The sequence below is a fragment of the Acomys russatus genome, chromosome 7, assembly GCF_903995435.1.
Source record: "Acomys russatus chromosome 7, mAcoRus1.1, whole genome shotgun sequence".
Lineage (NCBI taxonomy): Eukaryota > Metazoa > Chordata > Mammalia > Rodentia > Muridae > Acomys > Acomys russatus.
This window is the reverse complement of record NC_067143.1, coordinates 68,126,789-68,150,207: the sequence shown is the minus strand read 5'-3', so window position 1 is coordinate 68,150,207 and position 23,419 is coordinate 68,126,789. Positions and strand designations below refer to the sequence as shown.

Below are 23,419 nucleotides of genomic sequence, written 5' to 3'. Positions count from 1 at the left end.
TGGAGAAGAAAAAGTAAGTCTGAGGAGATGGACACACAGCACGTCCCCTGATGATATGCATTAAGCACCCCCATGTATCCAAAAACCTTGAAATGGCTGAGCCAGTCAGTGTGACCCTGACTTTAATCACAGAGCACTGGCTTGAATGAGAATGGCTCCCAGATGTCTGAATACTTGGTCCCTGGGTGGTGGGGCTGTTTGGTAAGGACGAGGAAGCCTGGCCCTGCTGGAGGAGTGTGTTCCTGGGAGCAGAGTTTTCAACAGACTTGTGCCATGGGATTAAGCTCCCTCTGCCTCCTGCTTGTGAGCACTCAATTGCCGCTCCAGCTGCCCACTGCCTGCTACCTCCACTCCGCCATCACAGACCCTAACCCTCTGAAACCATAAACCCAAAATAAACTCTTTCTTCTCTAAGTTGCTTTGAGTGTGGTGTTTTATCACAGTGTTAGAAAAGTAACTAATACAAGATAGAAAGCTCCTGAGGTGTGAGACCCAAAGGTGACCTCTGCCCTCAGCAGACCTGTGGGTATGTACCTGCACACATACACAAAACACTGCACACACACAAATAGTGATGATGACAACTTCCATTTCTATTCCTCTCTCCTTCCTTTCTCTCTCCCTTCTTTGTTTTTGGCACAGAGTCTCACTATGCAAGCTAGCCTCAAACAACTACACCCAGCTCAGTAATTTCTATCTCTTTATTACAAATGCAGTTTTCTGGAAGAGTTAACAATGAAGCTGGGCATGGTAGCAGCATTTGCAATCCCAGCACTTGCCAGGTGGGGGCAGGAGTTCGAGGTCACCCTTGGCTGTATAATGAGTTCACAGCCAGCCTGGGCTAAAGAGACCTCAGAAACAATATTGACAGGAAACCATTAAGGGCCTAGAGAGATGGCTGAGCAGTTGAGAGTACTGTCTGCTTCTCCAGAGAACCTGGTTTTGGTTCCCAGGACCCACATGGAAGCTCACAATTGTCTGCAACTCCATTTCCAGGGTCTCTGATGCCCTTTTCTGGCCTGCGTGGGCACCAGGCACACACATAGTGCACAGACATACACACAGACAAGACATCCATATTCATAAAATTACAATCAAAATTAACTGGAAGTAATGAAAAGTAAAAGTGAAAGGCAGACAATGAAGAAAAACAGTAGGAAACACATTTCTGTTTGAGGTGGAATGGCTCAAGCCATGGAGATGGGCTGCGGTTTATACACAAATGCACTATGTACATCCGAGCACTCTATCCTGGTTCATTTTTCTTGCTTGTTTGTTTGTTTTGAGACATGTCTTGCTGTATAACCCAGATTGGACTTGAGCTCATAATAGTCCTGCCTCTGTCTCTAGAGCTCTGGAGTTCCAAGCTAGCGTCAATATCCTGCATTAATCATCCAGTAGGACAGAGAAACTACAAGGACAGAAACCATGTAAGCAGCCAACAGACACTATCTAACTGACAAGCGAGGAAGAAGGCTCAGCAAATATGGAGGGTGTGCCAGGGCGGCAAAGGGCACAGGGAGGGAGGACCGGTGACCTTCAAACAGACTCGGTGATCCTGCTTGGCTGCCTTGGCTGCCACTGCTTGGTCTCTGGTGCCAGCTGGCGTCTGAGCCTTTTAGCAATTCTCAAAATAGAACTTTTCGTTCTGCCTTGTTGCCACCTGCTCTGCTGCCCGCCTCCCCCACCCCCACTTTTTTTTTTTTTTTTCTTTCTTTGGTGAGGCTCCTATGTTGCCCAGGTGTCCTTGAGGTCTTGGGCCCAAGCAATCGTCCCACCTCAGCTTCCTGAGAAGGTGGGACAGCAACTCTGACCATGGAGTCCCCATTCCCTCCTCCCTTGCCTCCTCCTCCCTGGGACTTGCTATGTAGACCAGGCTGGCTCAAATTCACAGACATCTGCCTGTCTGTCTTCCAAGCTCTTTTTTAAAGAATTATTTTTATTTATGTGTATGTGTGTGCTTGTGTGACCATACACTATGTACATGCAGGTGCCTGTCTAGGTCAGAAGAGGATATCAGATCGCTTGGAGCTGGAGTTCAGGGTGGTTGTGGGTGCTAGGAATTGAGCTCCAATCCTCTGGAAGAGCAGGAAGTGTTCTTTTTGTTTGGTTGGTTTGGTTTTTCAAGACAGGGTTTCTCTGTGTAGCCTTGGTTATCCTGGATTCACTTTGTAGACTACCTGGTCTTGAACTCACAGTGACCCACCTGCCTCTGCCTCCTGTGTGCTGGGAGCAGGAAGTGCTCTTAATCAATGAACCATCTTTCAAGCCCCACTTTGTTTGTTTGTTTGAGACAAGGTCTCTCTGTGTAGCCTTGAGTATCCTGGACTCGGACTTGCTTTGTAGACCAGGCTGGCCTCAAACTCACAGTGATCCACCTGCCTCTGCCTCCCAAGTGCTGGGATTAAAGGCGTGCACCACCATGCCCAGCTCAAGCCCCACTTTTTTTTTTTTTTTTTTAAAGAATATTTCTCAGTTCTGCGGTTAAGAGTGCTGGCTGGTCATCTGGAGAACCCGGGTTCAATTTCCAGCATCCACACCAATTGCAGGGGATCCACCACCCTCAAACAGACATACATGCAGGCAAAACACCGATGCACATTAGGAACATCCCCCAAATTTCATTTATTGGCATTTCTCCTGTGTCTGCATGCATGCAGGAGACATCTATGGGACTTTATCGTCTCCTACACAGTGTAGATTCCGAGGCTGGAACTGGCCGTGAGCACCTTTACCTGCTGAGTCATCTCACTGGCCCCACTCATTATTTTTAATTTTATGTTTTAGTTGTGCTTGAATATAGGTATGGGCTGTTGGTGAAAAGAACTTTTTTTTTTGTTTTTTTGAGAGAGGGTCTCTCTGTGTTAGCCTTGGCTATCCTGGACTTGCTTTATAGACCAGGCTGGCCTCGAACTCACAGAGATCCGCCTGCCTCTGGAGTACTGGGATTAAAGGCCTGCGCCACCATGCCTGGCAAAGAGAACATTTCTAAGGGGAATTTATGTTACAAATCCTCCCCCACCTGCTCTTCCCTCTAGTAACCATGCCAGCTAGTTAAACTGTATCCTCTAGAGCGCTTTCTACACACACATTGATATTTAGTGTCAGGTACATTGACTTAATTATGCGCTGCTACACACACACACACACACACACACACACACACACACACACACACACACACACACACACACACACACACACACACACACACACACACACAAATGGCAACGTTCCACATTTTCAGTATCCTTGTTACCAAATGACAATTTACAACAGGTGGGGTGGGGGAGTGGGGCAGCTTGTAATCCAAGCAATTGGGAAGTGGAGGCAGGCGGTTAGGAGTTGCTGGCCAGCCTGGGTCTCAAAGTACCAGAAGAGAGGCAGGGAGGGAAGAAGAGGAAGGGGAGAGGAGGGGGGAAAAGGAGGGGAGGGGATACTGGGACAAGAGGAAAGGGGAGGAGAAGGAGTAAGGAAGGGGGGGGGAGAAGAGAAAGAAGAGGGAGAGGCGCCTGGAGGTGGCGGTTCCACACCCCGCGCCGTGGGAGCGGCCCCGCCCGCCTCTGTGACGTCATCCGGAACCAGACGAGGCGGGGCCGCGGGTCCGGGCGGCAGGAGGGTCCTCGCTGAGCCGGGATGAGCGAGGGCAGCGCGGGCGACCCGGGCCGCGGGTCCAGCCGGCAGCGGGCCGTACACCCAGGTAGGTCGCGGCAGGAGGATGCGTGCGGGGAGGCTGGGTGGTCGACCTGGTCCCCCGCGAGGCACCACTGCGGGGAAAGCGGTGAGCAGTGGACCTGCCGGGCGAGGAGGCTCCCCCTCGCCTTGCCTGCTGAGCTGGGGAGGCAGTTCCCACTTTCCACAGAATGACTTTCTGACCCAGGACAGCCTCTAGATCGCATGTTCTGTGAAGAAACTGTGATAACCTGCCTGCCCCCAAAGGCTGGCCTCAAGCCCCCTGCCCCTAGATAGTCCCTTTAGATCCACTTAGAAGCCAGTCTGTCTCTAGCATTTATTGCTGTGTGAATTTTGCCAACTGGCTTGCCCTCTCTGAGCCTCAGATTGGCTGAGAAACAGTGAGATATTAATAAATGCCCAGCACAGCCCCACCATAGCGAGACAGCAGTCAACGCGATAGCCTACTGAGCACAGGAAAAATTTCTTCCTAGTTGTGTTAAACATACAGTCAAGTATACAGCTTCCTGAGACTTTATAGAAATGTGTAAAGACACCGCCCAGTATATATAGTAGAGCTGCCAATCTCCTCAGGCAGGCTTCCTTGTAGTTTGTATTTATTTTGTTTCTGCCCAGAGCCAGACCTCACAATGTTATCTGCAGGCGAGTTTCAGTGTGAGATTGTATCTACCAAGACAAAAGTTCAGTGTGGGGGGGGGGGAGGGGGGGGCAAGGTCATAGAAAGATCCAGTCTTGGGACAATGCTCAGAAAAGATAAATCAGGCGAGGCTCTTTGATAGCTTTTTCTTCCTCAGTCTTAGCATGGCTGATGTCAGCTTATTTCAGGAACAGTCAGAGGCCTAGAATCCCCCAGTGAGGGGTAGGGGCGTTTCTCCTGTAGAGCTTTCCAGCCGTGGGTGAAGTCCCAAGATCCCATGGCGTCCACTAGTCTTCCTCTTATTCCAGCACACCCTGTCACACTGTCGCCAGTCTCACGTTGGATCTTTGCTGAGAGTTGAAGGGCCACTCTAAGCAGTTCCTGGGCTCGTATAGCTGAACTGTCCCCCTTGGATATCTGCAAGTTTTTGTTTGCTTTGAAATACTGGGGATTAATCCCAGGGCCCCACACATGTGAGACAAGAACCTCTGAACCGCACCCCCCCCCCCCCAGCCTCTTGTTGAAGTGTGTTTTGTTTTGTCTTTTGAGACACAATCTCATGCAATCCAGGCTGGCCTTGGACTTTTGCCTTTGCCTCTTGATGCTGGAAGTATACAGGTGCGCATCACTACTTTTTAAAACTTGAGACATGATCTGGCTACGTTGCCCAGGCTGACCTTCGGCGTATGATCCGTCCTATCCTGGTGTCTCGGGATACAGGTCCACACTACCTGTTCCAGACAGATGCTGTCTTCTTGTCTCCTAATGTAGCAGCATGTGGTGTAGACAGGCAACCATCCTGTGCTAGGCCACAGTGTGCGCAGTCAGGAGGGAACCCTCTGGTGGTCTCTGCCCCCTGAGTCTCTTACAGGAAGGTTGTAGTTAAGGAGCACCTGGCTTTGCAGTGCCCTGCACCTTTGACTGGGACTCTGGAGGGTTCTTCCCACCATGGCTTGGTCGTATGGGGCGACCCGGCTCTGCTGGCAGGGGCCTCTTCCTCTCTGCATGGGCCTCCTCAGGGCTGTTTGGGCTTCCCTACGATGGCCTGGGTCTTCCCCAGAGCAGATGACTCCAAGAGAGCAGAAGCTGTAGTGTCCTGTGGTCTGTTCTTGAGTCCATGCCATGTTTCTGCAGCAGCTCCTTGGCCACATGGGTCGCCTTGCCCAGTGTGCAGGATGCTGGGCTTGGGTGTGAGTACCCAGGCATTGGGAGCATTGGCTCTTGAGGGCCATTCTGGGGTCAATGCTAAGACACCTCAACTGTTATTTATGGCCGTGCTTCTTTGTGCCCCTGGGCTCTTAGAAGGTGGCCTAGGGGGCTCACCAGTGCCTGCGTGGCACATTCTGGTGATGCTATTTGCATGTCTGTTTTGTTACCCATCACTCTCACACTTATCACTGTTCTGTTGCAGCCCCTGTCCCTCCAGCTTGGGGATCATGACCTTCCTCATGAAGTGCAAACACTGACTCTTCCTTCGGTGTCACTTCTTCCCAGAAGCCCCACCCCCCACCCCTGCCCCAGACTGGACTCTGTCCCCACTATATGCTCTTGGGGCTCCCCCCGCCCGTGGGGGGCAGGGATTCTTCCTTCCTCTAGCTAAATTCGTTTTGTTGTTGTTGTTGTTGTTGTTTTTAAATTGTTAAGCAGCTCGGGCCTGCCTGGGACTCACTATGTAGCCCAGACTGAGCTTGAGCTCATAGTCTTCCTGCCTTAGCCTCCTCAGTACTGGGATGACAGGTGCGTTTTTGCACACCTGGCTGACTCCTCTTCGTGTGTGTGTGTGTGTGTGTGTGTGTGTGTGTGTGTGTGTGTGTCCACACTTGAGCTGGCATCAAACTTAGGCTCACACATGCTAAGCAGACACTTGACCTCAGTCTTACTCTTTGGCTCTGGGTTACTTTTTTTTTTTTTTTTTTTCTCGAGACAGGGTTTCTCTGTGTAGCCTTGGCCATCCTGGACTCACTTTGTAGACCAGGCTGGCCTCGAACTCACAGCGATCTGCCTGCCTCTGCCTCCCGAGTGCTGGGATTAAAGGCGTGTGCCACCACGTCCGGCTTGGGTTACCATTTTTTTTTTTTTTTTTTATTAATTTATTCTTGTTACATCTCAATGTTTATCCCATCCCTTGTATCCTCCCATTCCTCCCCCCCCCCCATTTTCCCATTATTCCCCTCCCCTATGACTGTTCGGGTTACCATTTTTTTAAGAGCAGAGACTTGGGGTGGAGGTGGGGGTAAACATACTTGGCTCAAAACCCCCCTTTGCCTCTCAGAGCTGGACTTATGCAAATTTCTTCACCTCCACATTGATAAGGTGGAGTTTCTGACAGGGGTGCAGCCCTGTCCAGCCTGCTGGAGAAGACCCCAGCCTTCCCTTGTAGTCATGGCCACAGCATCTCTTCCAGTGTCTCCCCCCCCCCCCCAGGGTCCCAGCACCACACAGCGAAACTATTCACTGGGAGTCTACAGACAAGTAGTTGGCTTCCCTCCTTCTTGCCTCATTTCCAAACTTTCCTCCCACCCTCCCACCCTCCCTTCCTCCCTCCTGCAAGAAACATTTAATATTACTCTTTTCTCTTAAACACTGTAAAACTTTTGTTTGGCACAAAATTTTTAAATCTTTTTATCTCTCCCACTCTGAAATCTTTATGCAAAAGTTTTCATTCCCCTCCAACTGGCTAAAACTTGCTTATATAAAGGTCCTACTGTGTTGTCAAAATCTATATGTATGTTTGTCAGCTTGAGACAGGGTCTCATTATGTAGCCCTTGGCTGCCCTGGAGCTCACTATGTAAACCAGGCTGGCCTTGAACCCACAGAGACCTGCCTGCCTGCCTCTGCTTCCTGAGTGCTAGAATTAAAGGCGTGCAGCACCACACCCTGGTGTGTTATCAGACTTTAAGTGACCTCACCACACCCTGGTGTGTTATCAGACTTTAAGAAGTGACCTCACCACACACCTCTTACTTTCCTTCATTTCCTTTGCATGGGTTCCTTTAAAACTAGGCAATCATGAAAGACTCGGAGGTCCAACCCCAGACATGGGGGATGGGGCAGGGAGAACCAGGTGGGACACAGGATTTCTGTTAGAATAAAAGCAAACTTTCTGTCCCTTATGCTTGCTCGCCCAGTGTGAGCCTTAGTGCACCCTTTTATGAAAGGATCACCTTATCACGCTACTTTGTTTATGTGCTCTCCTGTGTACTGCCAGCGAGAACCTATCCGACATCCCCCCACAATGAGAACCCACTTTGCATGCTCTCCCATCCCCAGTGAGAACCCACTCTGTACCCCCTAAGTGAGAATCCGCTGTGTAAGCCCCCACCCCAGCACGCACACACCCACTCCCCAGTGAGAACCCGTTTTGCACACTCAGGGGGTTAAGGATACCTTGCATCCCATTCTGGCTGGGCCCAAAGAGGAGCTTGCCAGAGCAGAAGGTGTTACTAACTTACACACAGTAGGCTTGCACTTTTCACATACACTGTCATCCTTAAATCTCTTTCATTCCAGCCCTAAGTCACACAGTTTGAACAATTTAGACAGAGACAGGAGACTGCAAGTCTGGACACTTTGGCGGATGGGAGATTTACAGAGCAATGATGCTGTCAGAATTTTTTCTTAATATTATTTAGCAACCAGTGTTCTTTTCGAATGCTTGTTACCCAGGTCCGTCTTGTCCACCTGGCAGGACTGTGCTTTTCCTGGTAAGTGCTCAGGGGACTTAACTGCAGAACAGGACTTAATGAGGGCTGCAAACCTGCTTTGCCCCTTGAGCTGCCCGGAAGGGCCTGTTCTTTGATGTGGGAGGAGTCTAATGGCTGGTAGTGAGTCAGGGCTGTCTCCTTTTGTTATGGGAATGCAGCCTGATTGGAGGTCAATTGTGGTGAATAAACTTTAGCAGAAACTTTCTCCACAACCCAAAACTTCAATCATGTCCACATTTTTTCTTTCTACAGTTTCTAGCAAGCCTAGTTTAGTGCACTGCTAATCTCCAGTCATATTTTCTTTAAGTTTATAAAAGAAAATAAGAAGATGAGGTACCAGGCAGCAGATATTAGATTATATGAGCTTATTAAATGAGCAGGGAAAAGGAAAGGGGGAGGGGTACACCAGAGAGAAAGAGACTGAGAGAGACAGAAAGAGGGTAGAGAGTAGAGGGGAAGACAGAGAGGGGGGGGGGAGAGAGAGAGAGAGAGAGAGAGAGAGAGAGAGAGAGAGAGAGAGAGAGAGAGAGAGGAGAGCGAGGTAAAGAGAGCCATGAGGAGGGTCTGCCCTTTTATATTGCCCCAGCAATATTGGACTCTCCTTCGGCTAATTGCTACTTTGTGTAACTTCATATTTCTCAAGCCCGTTAATTAGTAAATCTTTCATAGCACGGATGTTACTAGTCTCCTCTGCGTCAGGAGGATGGATGGTCTGACTAGGTCTCACTAGTTTCAGAGCATCTCCATCACCCCAAGGAGACTCCATCCTGCTGTCCCCTCCCCCTCCTCAGGCTCATGCAGCCAGCCCACTTCTACCTCTATCTATGGACCTCCTGTCTAGACATTGATTTGAGTGCTTAGTGGCTTCCTCTCAGCATATCATCCGAGCTCACTCACGGACACAGGAAACAGTGCTCCGAACCCTTTTCACCAGGTGACTAAAGCTCTACTGTCTGGCACATTTTGTATATGCACACAACCCCTGGGCTCTTCCTGGGCACAGCTTTGTTGTTGTTGTTGTTGTTGGAAAACCTCGCCCTTGCCCCTCTTCTTTTTTTCTTTTTCCCCTTTCTTTCTCACAGGGTCTGAGCGTAGCCTGGTCTAGTTTTGAACCTGCCGTCCTCCTCTGTCTGTCTCTCTCAGTGCTGGCATTTTACAGTAGGCTACACCTGACTACATCAAAGGTTTTTTTGTTTGTTTGTTTTATACACTTGAAGACCCAAAGATCTAGGTTTCCATTTTGCTGCTTAGGTGGCGAAGCCACATAGCCCTGGAGAACCGTGAGGCACGCGCAGCAAGGCCGTGTGTGAGCTGTGCTAATAGGCCAGGCAGGGCACTGGCTTCTCAGGTCACCAGGCAGGTTCCCCCTTAAGATCCCCATCAGCACCTGTCAAGCAAAGGTGGAGAATTCCTTCTTGTCTTCTTGACAGGCTGGGGAGATTTAAAGTCAAGTTACTTCTGTCTTGGGATCAAAGGATTCTAGTTTTCATGATGGCCCATGGGCAAGAGAAGTTTTGTGTGTGTGTGTGTGTGTGTGTGTGTGTGTGTGTGTGTGTGTCTTGCCTTGGAGCTTGGACTTGAGATTCTGAAGCATGTTTTGGGATATTGTCCCAGAGCTCTGACAGCTCTGTGAGTAATTTTGTTTGTAACCTTAATGGGATGAGGTTTCATGAACTCTGCAGATGCACCACCAGGCATTTGCATGGACTTAAGACTGTTTTTTGCTTCTGTCCAAGGAAAGCCTACTCCACCGCAATAAATACAAAGCCACATAAGCTATTGACCTGTAGTGTTTATGTCTTCCCTTATTCACTGAGCCCTTCATCCGGTGAGTGACCCATCACCCTTCTAGGTGTGTGAGGAGGGTGAAATGTTCTGGACTAGGCTGGAGATCACTTATGCTTTTTTCAGCCAGGACAATCTCTCTTGGGGACTGGTTCTCTTGAGCTATTTTTGCCCCTCTGTCTGTAGGAGCCCAGCTCTGCCCAGCAACTGGGGCCCAGATTAGAGGTGGCTTTCTTTCTTTTTTCTTTCTTTTTTTTTTTTTTCAGGAAGTGAAAACTTTGGAGGGATAAAAGGGGGAAATGGCTTTGCAGGGATGTGACTTCATTGCAAGCTGGCTACTCTCTCCTAAGGAAGATTGTTTGGGTCTAGGACCACCCAGCCAACCTGGGCTGTGTACTTGGGGTACCCTCCCAGAAGTAGGAGGAGGGAGCTGGGCCAGCTCTAGTCAGGCCCTTGGACTGACCCCTGGGGAGGTAGCCTGGAAGAGACAGGACACAGCGCTCCAGGTCAAGGGAGTAAGCAATAGAGGGAAGGATAGGAAAAAGCAACCCAAGGGAGCCTAAGTGCCATGAAAGAAATAACACGCAGGGGTGGGGGGAGCAGGGTGGCAGTACCAGCCCAGATGGGGCAGGGCCTCTGAAGTGACTCTGAGCTAAGGCAGGAGGATATAAAATGTGTTTGGGGGCCCTTTGCTGGCAGCACAAGTGGAAGAAAGCTTCAGAGAGGGGACTGGAAGGGCAGAGGGCAGGAGAGCTAGTTAGAAAATAGGGGTAGGCACAGGAGGGTCAGGAGTTCAGGGTCATTCTCAGCTCCATAGTGAGTTTGACACTAACCTGGGATATACGAGGCCTTGTCTCAGAAGGCAAACCAGGGCGAGTGAGGTGGCTCAGTGAGCAGAGGCGCTTGTCAATCAAGCCTGGTGGCTTGGGTTTGATTTTTCTGCGGTCCACATGGTAGGAGGAGAGGACTCCCGAAAGTCATCTACTGAGCTGGACAGTGGTCTTGCTACATGCATGTGCTCCCTGGTACACGGCCCTACACACAATCGGTAAATGTAATGTTAGAAACCAAACTTAAACAATGTAGGAGAAGAACCAAGTAAGGTACCTGTGGCTAGTCATCAGCAGGAGGCAGGGGAATAAGGGGGGTACTAAGGCTTGGAGGCCATCTTTGTCAGCCTAGCCAGGTTCTGGCTCTGTCTCAGGCAAAGGGGGCGCAAGGAGAGTGGGAGGGAAGAAGGAAGGAAAGACCAAGTTACATGAGGAGAAAAAGGACCACCCCCCACCCCTCTACCCCCACCCCCCACTCGTTCTGATTTCTGCTCTCCCCCACCCCCAACTCATGGTCCTGATTTCTGCTCCTCGCTGGCTCACTCCCAGGTTTACAGCACCACCTTCCCCTTTCTGAGCAGTGCACACAGGGATGGTAGATCTTTGTCTAGCTGGGGGCTGGGGAGGTGGCTCTGTGGTTAAGAGCACTGGCTGCCCTTCCAGAGGTTGCAGGTTCAGTTCCCAGCACTCACATGGTAACTCTCCACTCTGTAACTCTAGTTGCAAGAGATCTGGTATTATCACACAGATGTATATGTGGTGTGTGGAGGGGGAAGGGGAACAGCAATGCACGTAAAATAAAAATAGAGGGGGCTGTAAAAAGAAACTCCGCCCTCCAAATGAGGCCTTAAGTCCAGCAAGAAAGGATCTCCTTAGTTGTGTTTTATTTCTTTTAGTGTTCGCTTTCCCAGCTGCAAGCTGTGTCTCTTCTGGAGACACAGCTCTGCGATGTCTTCAAGCCAGTATGGGCTTCCTCTAGTATCCAGACTTACAAATGGAATAGCTTGGAAGCCCCTGAATTGTATCCATAATGGCTGCTGAGGTGTGGGGGTGGGGGCGAGCCTGCCCCCCACAACCCTCTCCTACCTGCACTGGACTCTCCAGTCTGTCTTTCCAATTTCAAGTCTGTCTTTCCAATCAGTAGGCTTGCCAACTTTGCTTCACTTCTGACTGGTTTTGAGTTTCCCTGTGTTGGACATCAAAATCCTGCTGCACCTGGCTTTGAGGTCCCCGAGACTCTAAAGGATCCTCCCCCTGGCATCCCAGTGAGCAATGTGGAAGCGTTAGTGACAGTGAACAGCCTTTGCTGTGTGTGAAGAGGCCTCCAGTAGATCTTAGAGGAAGAAGGATGGCCCAGTCCAGGCAAGCCGGAGGCTGTTGGTGCCAATTCTGCAGGCCTGGGGCTGTGTGTGCCTGTGGAGTCTGTGATGTAACTTTTCTCAAGTTCTTTCAGAAACTCAGAGTGAAGTAAGGCCTAGTCCTGGTTAGTGTTTATTGTCAACTTGACACAACCCGAATCACCTGGGAAGAAGGGACCCCCCCCAGCTGAGGGACTGCCTATCAGATTGGCCTGTGGCCACATCTGTGACAGAGTAGTTGGTCTGGGGATTGATGTGAGAGGGCCTAGGAAACCATCCTGAGGCAGGTGTGTACACACACGCCCGCACACACACACGCACACACACATGCACACAAACGCATGTTCCTGCAGGTGCACATGCACATAGAGGCCAGAAGACAACCTTGGGTAATGTTTCTCAGGTGCCATCCTTTTTCATTTTTTTACCCAGGTCTCTCACTTGCCTAGAACTCACCAAGCAGCTAGGCCAAAGGCTGCCTCCAGGCATCCCCTGCTTCGGCCTCCTCAATGCTAGGATTACAAGCACATGTCACTGTGCCCAGCTATTTCATGTGGGTCCTGGCATTGAACTCAGGTACCTGCGCTTGCCAGGCAAGCACTTTACCAGCAGAGCCATTTCTGCAGCTCCATTTGTTTATTTTGAGAAAGGGCCTCACCCAGACTTGGCTTCAAGCTCTCAATCCTCCTGCCACAGCGTCTGGCTTTGGAGCAGTCTTGGAGAGAAGAAAGTCCACTAAGGACTAGCCTGGCCCCTACCAAGAAGACACCTCCCATGCACATGGCAAATCGTCTCAAGCACTAAGTTTATCAATGAATGGTAAGTCCGGGCTTCCACACGTGTCTTGCCACATCAGCTGCCACCTGCTTTTGTGAATAAGCTTTTGTTAGGCACAGCTGTGACTTACACTTGGCGCTCCTTCCTGCTATGTGGGCAGAAGAGACTTGGGGCACGTGACTTTCTCTCTGCCGCTTGTCTAAACCTTTACATACGGGAGCCGACTACTCTCGGGACAGCTGTCCCCGCTATAGGTGGGAAGGCAGAAGCACAGGGTGGACAGGATGGCTGCTGCTCACCCACACAGGTAGGAGGAGCTGGGATTCAGCACCAGGCAGGTGGCTAGGGAGGCAAGGCTCTGCCCTGCATGCCTTGACACATCATCAGACACACTGACTCACAGGAACTGGCCCGTAGCCAGCACACTCAACTCTCATCTGGCCTGACAGCTAGGTAATCTAGGCACTTGGCCCAGTGGCAGCTCTGATTGCTGAGTTAGTCACCTGCTCCCGCCGGCTGTTTGCTGGCCCGGTATCTGATACCAGCTGATGTGACTCAGGTTGTCTTCCTAACCCGCTGTCCAGGCCTCTGGAGGGCAGAGGACGCTTCTCCAGGCTCCTCCCTAGGCTCTGGGCTCCAGGAGGACAGGCTCTTCCACAATATCCCCATAGCACCAGCCACAGGTAGCTTTGGACATGTGACCAAATGAAAGCTGCGTTTCCTCCGTCACACTTCAGCTGCTTAACGACCCCACAAACAGAACTCTCCCTCCTGTCCTGGGTTCCTGTTGCTGAGGGCCGTGAACAAAAGCAGCTTGGGGAGGAAAGGGTTTATTTCAGCTTACAGTTCCAGGTCACAGTCCATCACTAAGGGAGGTCAGGGCAGGAACGCAAGGACGGAACCTGGAGGCAGGAACGCAAGGCAGGAATCCAGAGGCAGGGACTGAAGCCGAGGCCACAAAGCAAGCTGCCTATAGGCTTGTTTCCCGAGTTTGCTCAGCCTGCTTTTTTATACACCCCAGGACCAGGATCACTTGGAGAGGGACGGCCCTACCCACAATGAGCTGGGTTCTCCCACATCATTCATTAATCAAGAAAATGTCCTGCACACCAATCATCCCACCGGCCAATCTGATGGAGATTCCCTCTTTCTCTGAGGGCGCCAGGGATCCACGTGGTGCACACACGAGCAAAAACACTTATACACATAAATAAATCTAAAAAGTAAGAAAGGTTCCCTTTTCTCATATCTGTCTAGGTTTATGTTAAGCTGGCAAAAAGCAACCAGTATTCTACCTCCTTGCTTCAGCCACGTCCATGCTACCATGTAGAGACAGTGGTAGCACAGTGACCCCTTCCTAAGCCCAGTCAGAGCAGCGTTCTTCTGCCACAAACCCTTCATGGCTCCTACTTTATCAGACAAAAGCAAATGTCTTCCATGATACTCAAGGCCCCTCACCCCCATGACCTGCTGTCTTCCCTGTTGACTCTCCCGCCATATTGTTTCTCAAACCTGCCGAGCTCCACCTGCCTCAGGGCCTTTGCGTTTGCTGCTTTCTTTGATAGCCTTTCCTAAGATGGCCAGCATAGCTGTTTCTCCTTGTTTTCCTTACCTGCTGACCCATCATGATAACATACTGGTGGGTATCTTGTGGCAACTTTTAGAGTCTGAATTCTAGAAAAATCCTAGTTAAAAGCCTTTGGAATCTGTATGTGCATTTGTCAGGCTTCCTACCTCTTGTGACATCAAACCACAGGGAGTGTCCAGGAATGGGTGTAAACAGACCCGGTAGCCAGTGTCCCTGGGTTCTGTTATCACAGATTGTTTGAGAACAATGGATTGTTTTCCTGACAGACCAAAGTGCATTTCCATAAACAAGTCTGTGGAAAGAATCTGAAACAAGAACATCAAGTAGAATCAGTGTTTTCTGCCAGCTTCTTTTTTGTTTCCCCTTTAAAGGGCTCCAATGTGGAGCAGGAATGGTGGCTCACACCTGTAATCTGAGGCCTAGAGAGGCTGAGACTAAAGGATCGTGAGTTTGAAACCAGCCTGGGCTACAGAGTGAGCCCCAGGTTAGCCTGGGCTACATAGAGAAACTCTCTGAAAAACAAGGACAAATTTTATTTCAGCTGTAAAGATTTATTATCGTATAGGAAAGAATAATGCGCCGTGCTTGCCTTTCCCCTTGGTTTCTGCTCTCTGGGGTTCTAACCACATACTTTGATCAAAAGCTCCATAAATAATTGAACACTGTGTCCTCGGCACTGCGTTCATCCACTTCCAATTTGTTCGTTCATTCCTTCGTTTGTTCATTCGTTCATTCATGATCAGGTATCATGTGCCAAGCCCTGTGCAGACCCTGAGGAGTCAGTGGTGGTGCAGAGAGGTGGGGTCCCTGAGAAAGGACAGAGACAACATCCATTAAACAGCCTGGGTTAAGGGCGGAGATGACTGTGGTAGAGTGGGCCCTCAGGAGGTTGAAGGAAGTGGGAGGAATATCATCACACAGAGAGCAAACCTTTATTCTCTCCAGAGTCCTAGCCTAGCTCACAGCTAAGTGAGTCAGAGTTGCCCCCAGCCCCATTATCTGAGGTTTTTTTTTTGTGAATAATAGTTGCTGAAAAAGCTTATACATTTCAAATACAGTGATGAATCACATGGCTCCTGCTTTGTTTGACACGAATTGCCAGTGTGTCTGTGCTGTATACAACACCTACTGGTATCTGTGGTCCCATGGGAGCGTCCGCATTTAAGTCCCTCCTGTTTCACCAGAGTATCACCAGGAAGCCATGTAAGAGAAGCCCAAGTGCTTCCTGCAGGGCGTGTGGGAGAGGGGTGGGGGGAGGGGGAATGGTGGGGGGAGGGTGGTGGGGAGGGGGGAGAGGGCAAGTTTGACAGGGGAAAAAAAGAAAGACAACAAAAGAGATGAACACTGTGTGCTGAGCTTGCTAAGGCGACAGAATGTGTCCCCTCTCTAAGAAATCCATGATGGCTTTGACATCACACCAAAGCATTGATAGCTGGGCTGGTGCGATGGCTCAGTGGTTAAGAGCAAGCCCCGATCTTGCAGAGGGTCGGGAGTTTAGTTCCCAGTGTTGGTATCAGGCAGCGCCCAACTTCCTGTAATTCCAGCCCCAGGGAATCTGATGCTCTCTTCTGGCCCCTTCAGACACCTGCAAGCAGGTGCAAGATGACCCCCTCTACACACACACACACACACACACACACACACACACACACACACACACGATAAGGAACTGCAAAAGCTGAGGACACACACACTGTGATAAATGTTTAGCTTTGATGGGAAAGACAGAGCAGGCATTGTTGCTCAGTGATAGAATACTTGCCTAACATGCCCAAGGTTCTGACTTCATTTTTAGCAATATACACACACTTAAGTGGTGTGTGTGTGAGTGTGTGTGTGTGTGTGTGTGTGTGTGTGTAGTATAGAGAGAGTTCTATAATGTTCTTTGTTTCAGGCATCCATTGGCATTTTGGAACCTGTTCCATGTGGGAAAAGAGGACACTATTGTAATCCCCACAGTAACTGGCAGACTCTCCATGACCCACAAGGTCCCTTCTTACCCAGAGTTCCACAAACCTGAGAGTGGGAAGCAAAGCCCTAAGGGAGCCCAGCACCATGTATGGCTGAAGCCGTTCTTTGCAGGCATGCTGTGGGAGCAGCCAGGCCCTTGGTGCAGTTTAGATCATGGTTGGGCTGTCTCCTGGGAGAGTTTATATTTTTCACTAGAAATGGGTGGCCTGCAGAAATAGCTTCCAGGATTCACGGATGTCCTCCACGTGTCCTTGCGTCTGTCCTATCATTTGTTCACCCATCCATCCATCATCCATCCACCCACCCATCCATCCATCGACTCATTCTTCCAGTGGAGGGCCTTGTAGGGGAAAGATACTGCTGTAGACTCAGAGACTCAACTTTGAGCTGAGTTGAACTTGAACTTTGGTGCAGGCCTATCATCCCAGCTATCAAGGGGGCTAAAGCAAGAGGATTTTGAGTTCAAGGCCACTCTGGAGAACTTAGTGAGACTGTGTCACAGTACAAAGTAAAATGGGTTTAAGATGTGGTTGACAGGAGAGCATTTGACTGGCAGGCATGAAGCTTCGGGTGTGGTCCTAGTTCTGAAAGAGACAAAGGAAGCCCTCCCCCAGTCCCCCCACCCCCGCTCTGACCCATGGCACCCATCTCATCCATCTCATCGCCTCACCCTCCTGCCTTAGTACAGCCTAAGAAAATCTAGTCTTTTTTTTTTTTTTTTAAGAATTTTTTATTATTATGTATATAGTGCTCTGCCTGCATACACATCTGCAGGCCAAAAGAGGGCATCAGATCACATTATAGATGGTTGTGAGTCACCATGTAATTGCTGGGAATTGAACTCAGTACCTCTGGAAGAGCAGGCAGTACTCTTAACCTCTGAGCCATCTCTCCATCCCGAGAAAGTCTAGGTATTTCTAGACAGTCACCCTGACGTTGGAAACATTCAAACGGCGACTAAGCAGCCCCATACTGGCCACTGACCCAACTGGCCACGCTGATGCCATGACCAAGTCTGAGGAACAACTGACGCTCATACTCCCCAAGGATGAGTAGCCCAAGGCTCAGAGAGGTGCAGTGAGCGGCCTTCGCAAGATGCCAGACCGAGGCTGTCTTGACATTGACCCTTGAGCAAGTCATAGTCTCTCTGGGCCTCAGTTTCCCCATTAAATGTCAGGTCACTGAAACCTTCTGTGTGTACTTGTGCAGGTTAAAGTGAGAGAAGTCAGTCGGAGGTTGTGTTTTTTGAACCCAGCACAGCGAGAAAGCACAAGGAGGTGGGCCTGGGAATGGGGGCACTGTTGGGTGTGCAAGTGGCTCAAGAGAAAAGCATGTGTACAACATGTGAGGCCTTTTGGTGTATGTAAGGCCATCGCAGATCTACAGCCCATTTCACAGGGAAGGCAGAACTTGGGGGATTGGATAGTATGTTAGGCCCCAGTCCCAGTGCTCAAGGCAAGCTCCTTTACCTCCTTGCGGTGGTGAAACCTTTTTCTAAATTTAGTGTGTGTGTGTGTGTGTGTGTGTGTGTGTAGGTCAAAGAACATTCTTTGAGTCAGTTTCTCTTACTAAGAGTTATGGGGATTGAACTCAAGTCCTCAGGCTTGCACTGCAAGTTCTTTTACGGGCTGAGCCAGCCCATGATGGTCTCCTAGTTGATTCTAAATCCAGTCAAGTTGGGTCAGGGTCTAGCTGTGTAACCCAGACTGGCTGGCTTCACGATGGCAGCAATCCTCCAGCCTCAGCTCCCTGACTACTGGCTTTACATATATACACTGTTGGGGCCTAGCTTCCAGTACTTCTAACATCTAAGCCCAAAGTGAGTGCTCACTAAAGCTCACAGTGTGACAGATGTCTGTGGTTTTTATTGTCAGAAGTCCTGTCTCTGAGGTGAGTGGAATGGATGTCTTCCTGGCGTGGCCTGGCTGGTGGGTACCACCAGGGCAGCATCTGGAGCCACCCCTCGACTTTAGTCCCCGTCCAGCATGGATCCCTGACCTCTCGGATCCCTGACCTCTACAGTTGTTGAATATTCAACAGGCTCCATATTCAAAGACCTTTGTTCCTAGTTAATAACAGTTCTTTGTTGCTGCCTAGAGGGCGGAGTGGCCCCAAGGCTGCACCCATGCCCTACTGCCTGCCAGATTGAACCTCCTAATTGCTGGAGGCAGCTCTGTCTCTAGAATGGCTCACATTCGGGTGTGTCAGTATGAATGTGGCACGGCTTGCTCATGGAGGTTGGCAGAGTCCAGGCGCGCGTGTGTCTGTGTCATCCATAGTCAGACAACTGGTGTCTTGTATCTGAGCATGCCTGTCAGGGAGGGGCAGAGGTTAGGGAATCTACATATTCCAGAGAGACCTGGAATTATGGTCCCTTGTCCTCCCCATGCCCTCCCACACTTCCTGGAACATCTTGGGGGAGGGGCACCGTGTGTCTGTCATCTCACTGAGACCTTGCACCCTTGTGACCACCTAGGATACTGTGGCCATACAGGCTTGTCCTTCGGGGGTACCCAGGCTTGTCCTTAGGGTCTCACTCTGTAGCCCAGGACGGTTTCAAATTCAGAGATCTCCATCTTAGTCACCTGAGTTAGGATCACAACACAAGTTATAGCACCCGACTCAGGGCGACCAAAGTGTGGTCAGAACACAGTCACTCTAGCCAAGCGTCAGTCTCACTGGCTTCTTTCTTGGTCACATCCCTGGGTCATGTAAGCCTATGAGATCCCACCGGCTGTAGCCCAGCCACACAGGCCTGTTACTTTTCTCTCTTCCACATCCCACATGGCTTTTCTCTCTGGCTAGGGACAAAGGCAGGGGTTTGGTTCTTGTCAATGAGTTCTAATGACTGGATTTCTTTCAAATTCTGTTTGTTTGTTGATGTGTGTGCCTGGATGTGTATGTACGTGTGGTGCATGTTGGAGGCCAGAGGACAGCTTGCAGGAGCTGGTTCTGTCCCTCTGTCATGTGATTTCCAGAAATCAAACTCAGATCCTCAGCCTCAGTGGCACGTGCCTTTACCCTCCGAGCTGTCTAGCCGGCCCTGGTTGGTTCCTACATACCTGGCTCCCACAAGCTCAGAAGTGGCTTCTGGGTGCTTTTATAACTTGCGGCTGGCAGAGTATTTTCCTTTTGTGCCCTTTGGTTAAAGCAAGTGACAGCTCAGGTGTAGGGGAAAGGGGCACAGAAGGGCTGGATTGCTCTACCATCCCCCACAACCAGGTGGACTTCTGGGCTTCTGTCCTTCCATCCTTTTGCAGTCAGAAATCTGCACACTCTTCTACAGATGGGCAGTGTGCACCGCTGCCCCAGGCTCTTAACTTTTTCTTTCCCTCTGCTCTTCCTCAAGTCTGTGCAGCCTTTTCTTTCACTGAGCTTCAGCTAAGAGAAAGAAAAAAAAAATGCCCCTTAACCAGAAGTAGTGCCGGGCCCCATCATCGCCTCTGTCCCTTACGCTGCGGTATCATCATCCTGCTGTGCTCTTGTGTTTTGTTTTCATGGTACTTATCACTTCTTGGCATTAAGTTTATCACCAGCTTATTGTCTGGTCTTCCTCTCTCTCACCTCATAATATAAGCTGCAGAGGAGAAGGGGGTTTTCCTTGGTTACTATTTGGGATGACGACATGGGAGCTCTGAGAAGTTAAGTTAACCCCTCTCCCCATCACGACCAAATACATAGCAAAAAAGAGACCAGATCACGATTCAGACTTCAACCATTTAGCACCCAACAGGAAGGACAGGCATGAGGATGTCCGAGGAGGTACTCGCTTAGGTAATCATGGCTTTTACACACTGTCATCTCCCACACCTGTAGGAGCTAGAACACACATGGCTGGCTCCATTTGGCCACTGGACCATTCATCTAGCTCCTTGCTACAGCTGTCCTACAACCTAAGTTTCCGGCAGCCATGTCTATAGAAAGTGAGCCCACGTGGAGATGATTTCACTCTCCTGTGCATCATCATGGCCAACTAGACACAGCCAGAGCTGGGGGGATGGCTTAGTGGGTAAAGTGCTTTGGATTCCCCCCAGAACCCACTTAAGTGCTGCTGTATAGCCCACCCTCAGTGTTTCTCAAGAGGCAGAGATGATCCAAACTCTTGGAGCAAGCTGTCTAGCTGGAACATCTGGGTGGGTGAGCTCCGGGTTCAAGTGAGAGACCCTGCCTCAATTTATAAGGTAGAGAGTGATTGAGGGAGACAGCTGGCATTGTCCTCACCTACACATGTTCATACATGTGCATACATGTGCACTTGCGTGCGCACACACACACACACACAGGAAAGTACCCATACACATGCAAACGAAGCAGAGTGGCACAGATTTGTAATTTGCATTGGCACGGGTTTGTAATTCCAGCTACACGGGAGACCAAGGTCGGAGGACTCTAAATTCAAGGCCAGCGTGGGAAACTTAATCGAAGCCATTCTAAATGAATAAAGAGCTGGCTAATTAGCTCAGTGGTAGAGCACTTGCCTAGCATGTGTAAGGTCCAAGCACAGTAAAAGAGAAAAGAAAATCCAGCTACTCTGTCAGCAGCCAAGCGTTGCTCATGGTCTCCAAGATTCAGAGGCTTCCAAGCTGTCTGGTGTGATGTTTGCTTTTCTTCTCTTGCCTAGAGAACCTGTCTCTGGGTTCTAGCTGCTTCTCTCCGCCTGTGAACTTCCTTCAAGAGCTGCCAAGCTATCGGTCAGTGGCGCGCAGGAGGACAAACATCCTCTCTCGGGACAAGCAGAGTGGCACCCTACTGAAGCCGACAGACTCCTACAGTTCCCAGGTGGATGGAGGAATCACAGAAAACCTCGACAGCCAATCCATCCGCAAGTATGCGCTGAACATCTCCGAGAAGCGGAGACTAAGGTTTGTGCAGTAGCCGCCTGGAAGTGGCCGTGTTACGGGGCTGGAAGACGGGTGTGTGTGTGTGTGTGTGTGTGTGTATGTGTGTGTGTGTGTGGTGTGGTGTGGTTGTCCTGTGTGGAACTGAGAGTCCTGTTCTGCAGTGAGCATTCCTAAGCTGCTATGGCACGTGACCTTCATGACCTCCTGCTTGAATAAACAGTCCCAGGTTCAGTTCAGTGGGAGATGATGTAGTCACTGAGAGACACACACACTCTCCCCCCTCCTTTGTGTGTGTGTGTGTACATACATGTATATGTATATGTACATGTGTATATGTATATGTCTGGGCCAGAAGCTGACATTCAGTGTCTTCCTCTGTCATGCCACCCTATTTTGGGGGTTGGGGGACAGGCTCTCTCACTGACTCTGGAGCTCAGCAGTTGGCTATCTGGCTGGCCAGCAAGTCCCCAGGATCCACCTATCTCCCACACTTCTGGGGTTCCAGCAGGTCCTAGGGATCCTAATCAGGTCGTCAAGCTTGCACATCACACACTTTACCCTTTGAGTTAACACCCCGGGCCTCCCCCGCCCTCTTTTGTCAAGATATTTCTGTATAACCTAGGCCCGTCTTGAGCTCACCTGTCCCAGCCCCCCAAATATTAGGGTTACAGGCATGCACGTCATGCCCATCCATCTGTCTCTATCATCTGTTCACCCACTAATCTGTATCTATCTATCCATTTATCTATAGCTACCCATCATCCTTCTATATCTATATTTGTATCCATTTATCAAGCTGCCTAGCCTATCTATCCATCCATGTATCGATATCCATCTATCCATCTGTCTAAACATGCCCTGTGATCTGAGAGCGTGAGCTCACCTTCCATGATTATAGCAGTACATATTTAGTGTACATATTGCTGTGAGCGTTGCTTTTCGATTACTGGTGGATATGTACAAGAATGGACTAAGTGCCAGTGACTGTGCTTAAGACAGAGTGGAGCGCAGAGCAGAAACAACCAGCCCAGGGTTGTCATAAAGTCAGCTGTCCGTGTCCCTGGGACAGAGGACCACAGCAACAACATTATATATTCTCAACCTTTAAAGAGCTTGTGGCATCAGGCTAGCTGTGGTGGCACACACCTTTCATCTCAGCCCTCGGGAGCCAGAGGCAGGTGAATGAATCTCTGTGAGTTCAAGGCCCACCCTGTCAACAACAGCAAGTTCCAGGCTAGTCAGAGCTACATGGTAAGACCCTGTCTCAAAAAAACAAAGAAGTATTTGTAACATATCGGGAGAGACATATGTTAATTAAAGAAGATATGTTATCAAAAGGAGAGGTGGCCTGTAGGTGAAATAGGAGAAACTGATCAGTTGGCAGGGTGAGGCGAGAGGCCAGGAGTACCATAGGGTCATTGTACTGAGCACACAGTAACTTATAATTCAGCGGCACTGAGCCTATTGGCAATGCTGCGCACTCATCACTACCAGCATCTTCCAAAAATGCTTTATCCCCACAGCTGGAAACTCTGTACTCATTAGAAAAGTGTCTCTGTTCCTCCTCCCTCCAGCCCCAGGCAGCCACTTCCCTGCTGTCTCTAGAGTTACCAATTCTAAGCACGGTATGGTGTACATGGAATGTGACCTCCGTGCCTGGCTTTTTTCAGCTTATGTAATGCTTTAAAGGTTCCAGGTTCACTTAACACTGGAGTGTGTCAGAGTTTCATTCCTCTCTACGGCCAAAGTTAGGACTGAGAGCTCCCATCTAGGGTCTCATAGAGCTCAGACTTGATGCTGCCCTGCCATTGTCATGCATATGGCCTTTTAAAATATCTTATTTTATGCAGGGACATTCAGGAAACCCAGATGAAGTATTTATCAGAGTGGGACCAGTGGAAACGCTATAGCAGCAAGTCCTGGAAGAGGTTCCTGGGGAAAACTCGAGAGATGACAACCCACCTGGAGCTGTGGCGCAAGGACATCCGCAGCATTGAAGGTAGAGCCTGTTTGCCGCTGGCTTCCCTGCAGGCCAAGCAGCTCCTGGTTTCTGCCCACTCACTTGTGGCATTCCCTCAGGCAGCTGAGGGGTATAAGTGCGCGTGCGTGCGTGCGTGCGTGCGTGCGTGCGTGCGTGCGTGCGTGCGTGCCTACCTGGTGCGGCCTCCCCTGCAAGCGACTTGGGTTTGTACCAGTTGAGGGTTCCCTTCCAGGATGAACGTTGTGTTAGTGTT

General features: G+C 50.0%; 1 protein-coding gene across 1 annotated transcript in view; it reads left to right on the top strand.

Annotated features, from left to right (window-relative positions):
- Positions 1-3,596: 3,596 nt before the first annotated feature.
- Positions 3,597-23,419, top strand: part of Tmc7 (transmembrane channel like 7) — a 50,864-nt gene continuing 31,041 nt past the window's right edge. Inside the window, exons 1-3 of the mRNA XM_051149292.1 lie at positions 3,597-3,700; positions 20,966-21,206; positions 23,036-23,184. Of these exons, the coding sequence (XP_051005249.1) occupies positions 3,637-3,700; positions 20,966-21,206; positions 23,036-23,184 (454 nt within the window). The 5' untranslated portion in view covers positions 3,597-3,636. The remainder of the gene's footprint in view (positions 3,701-20,965; positions 21,207-23,035; positions 23,185-23,419) is intronic.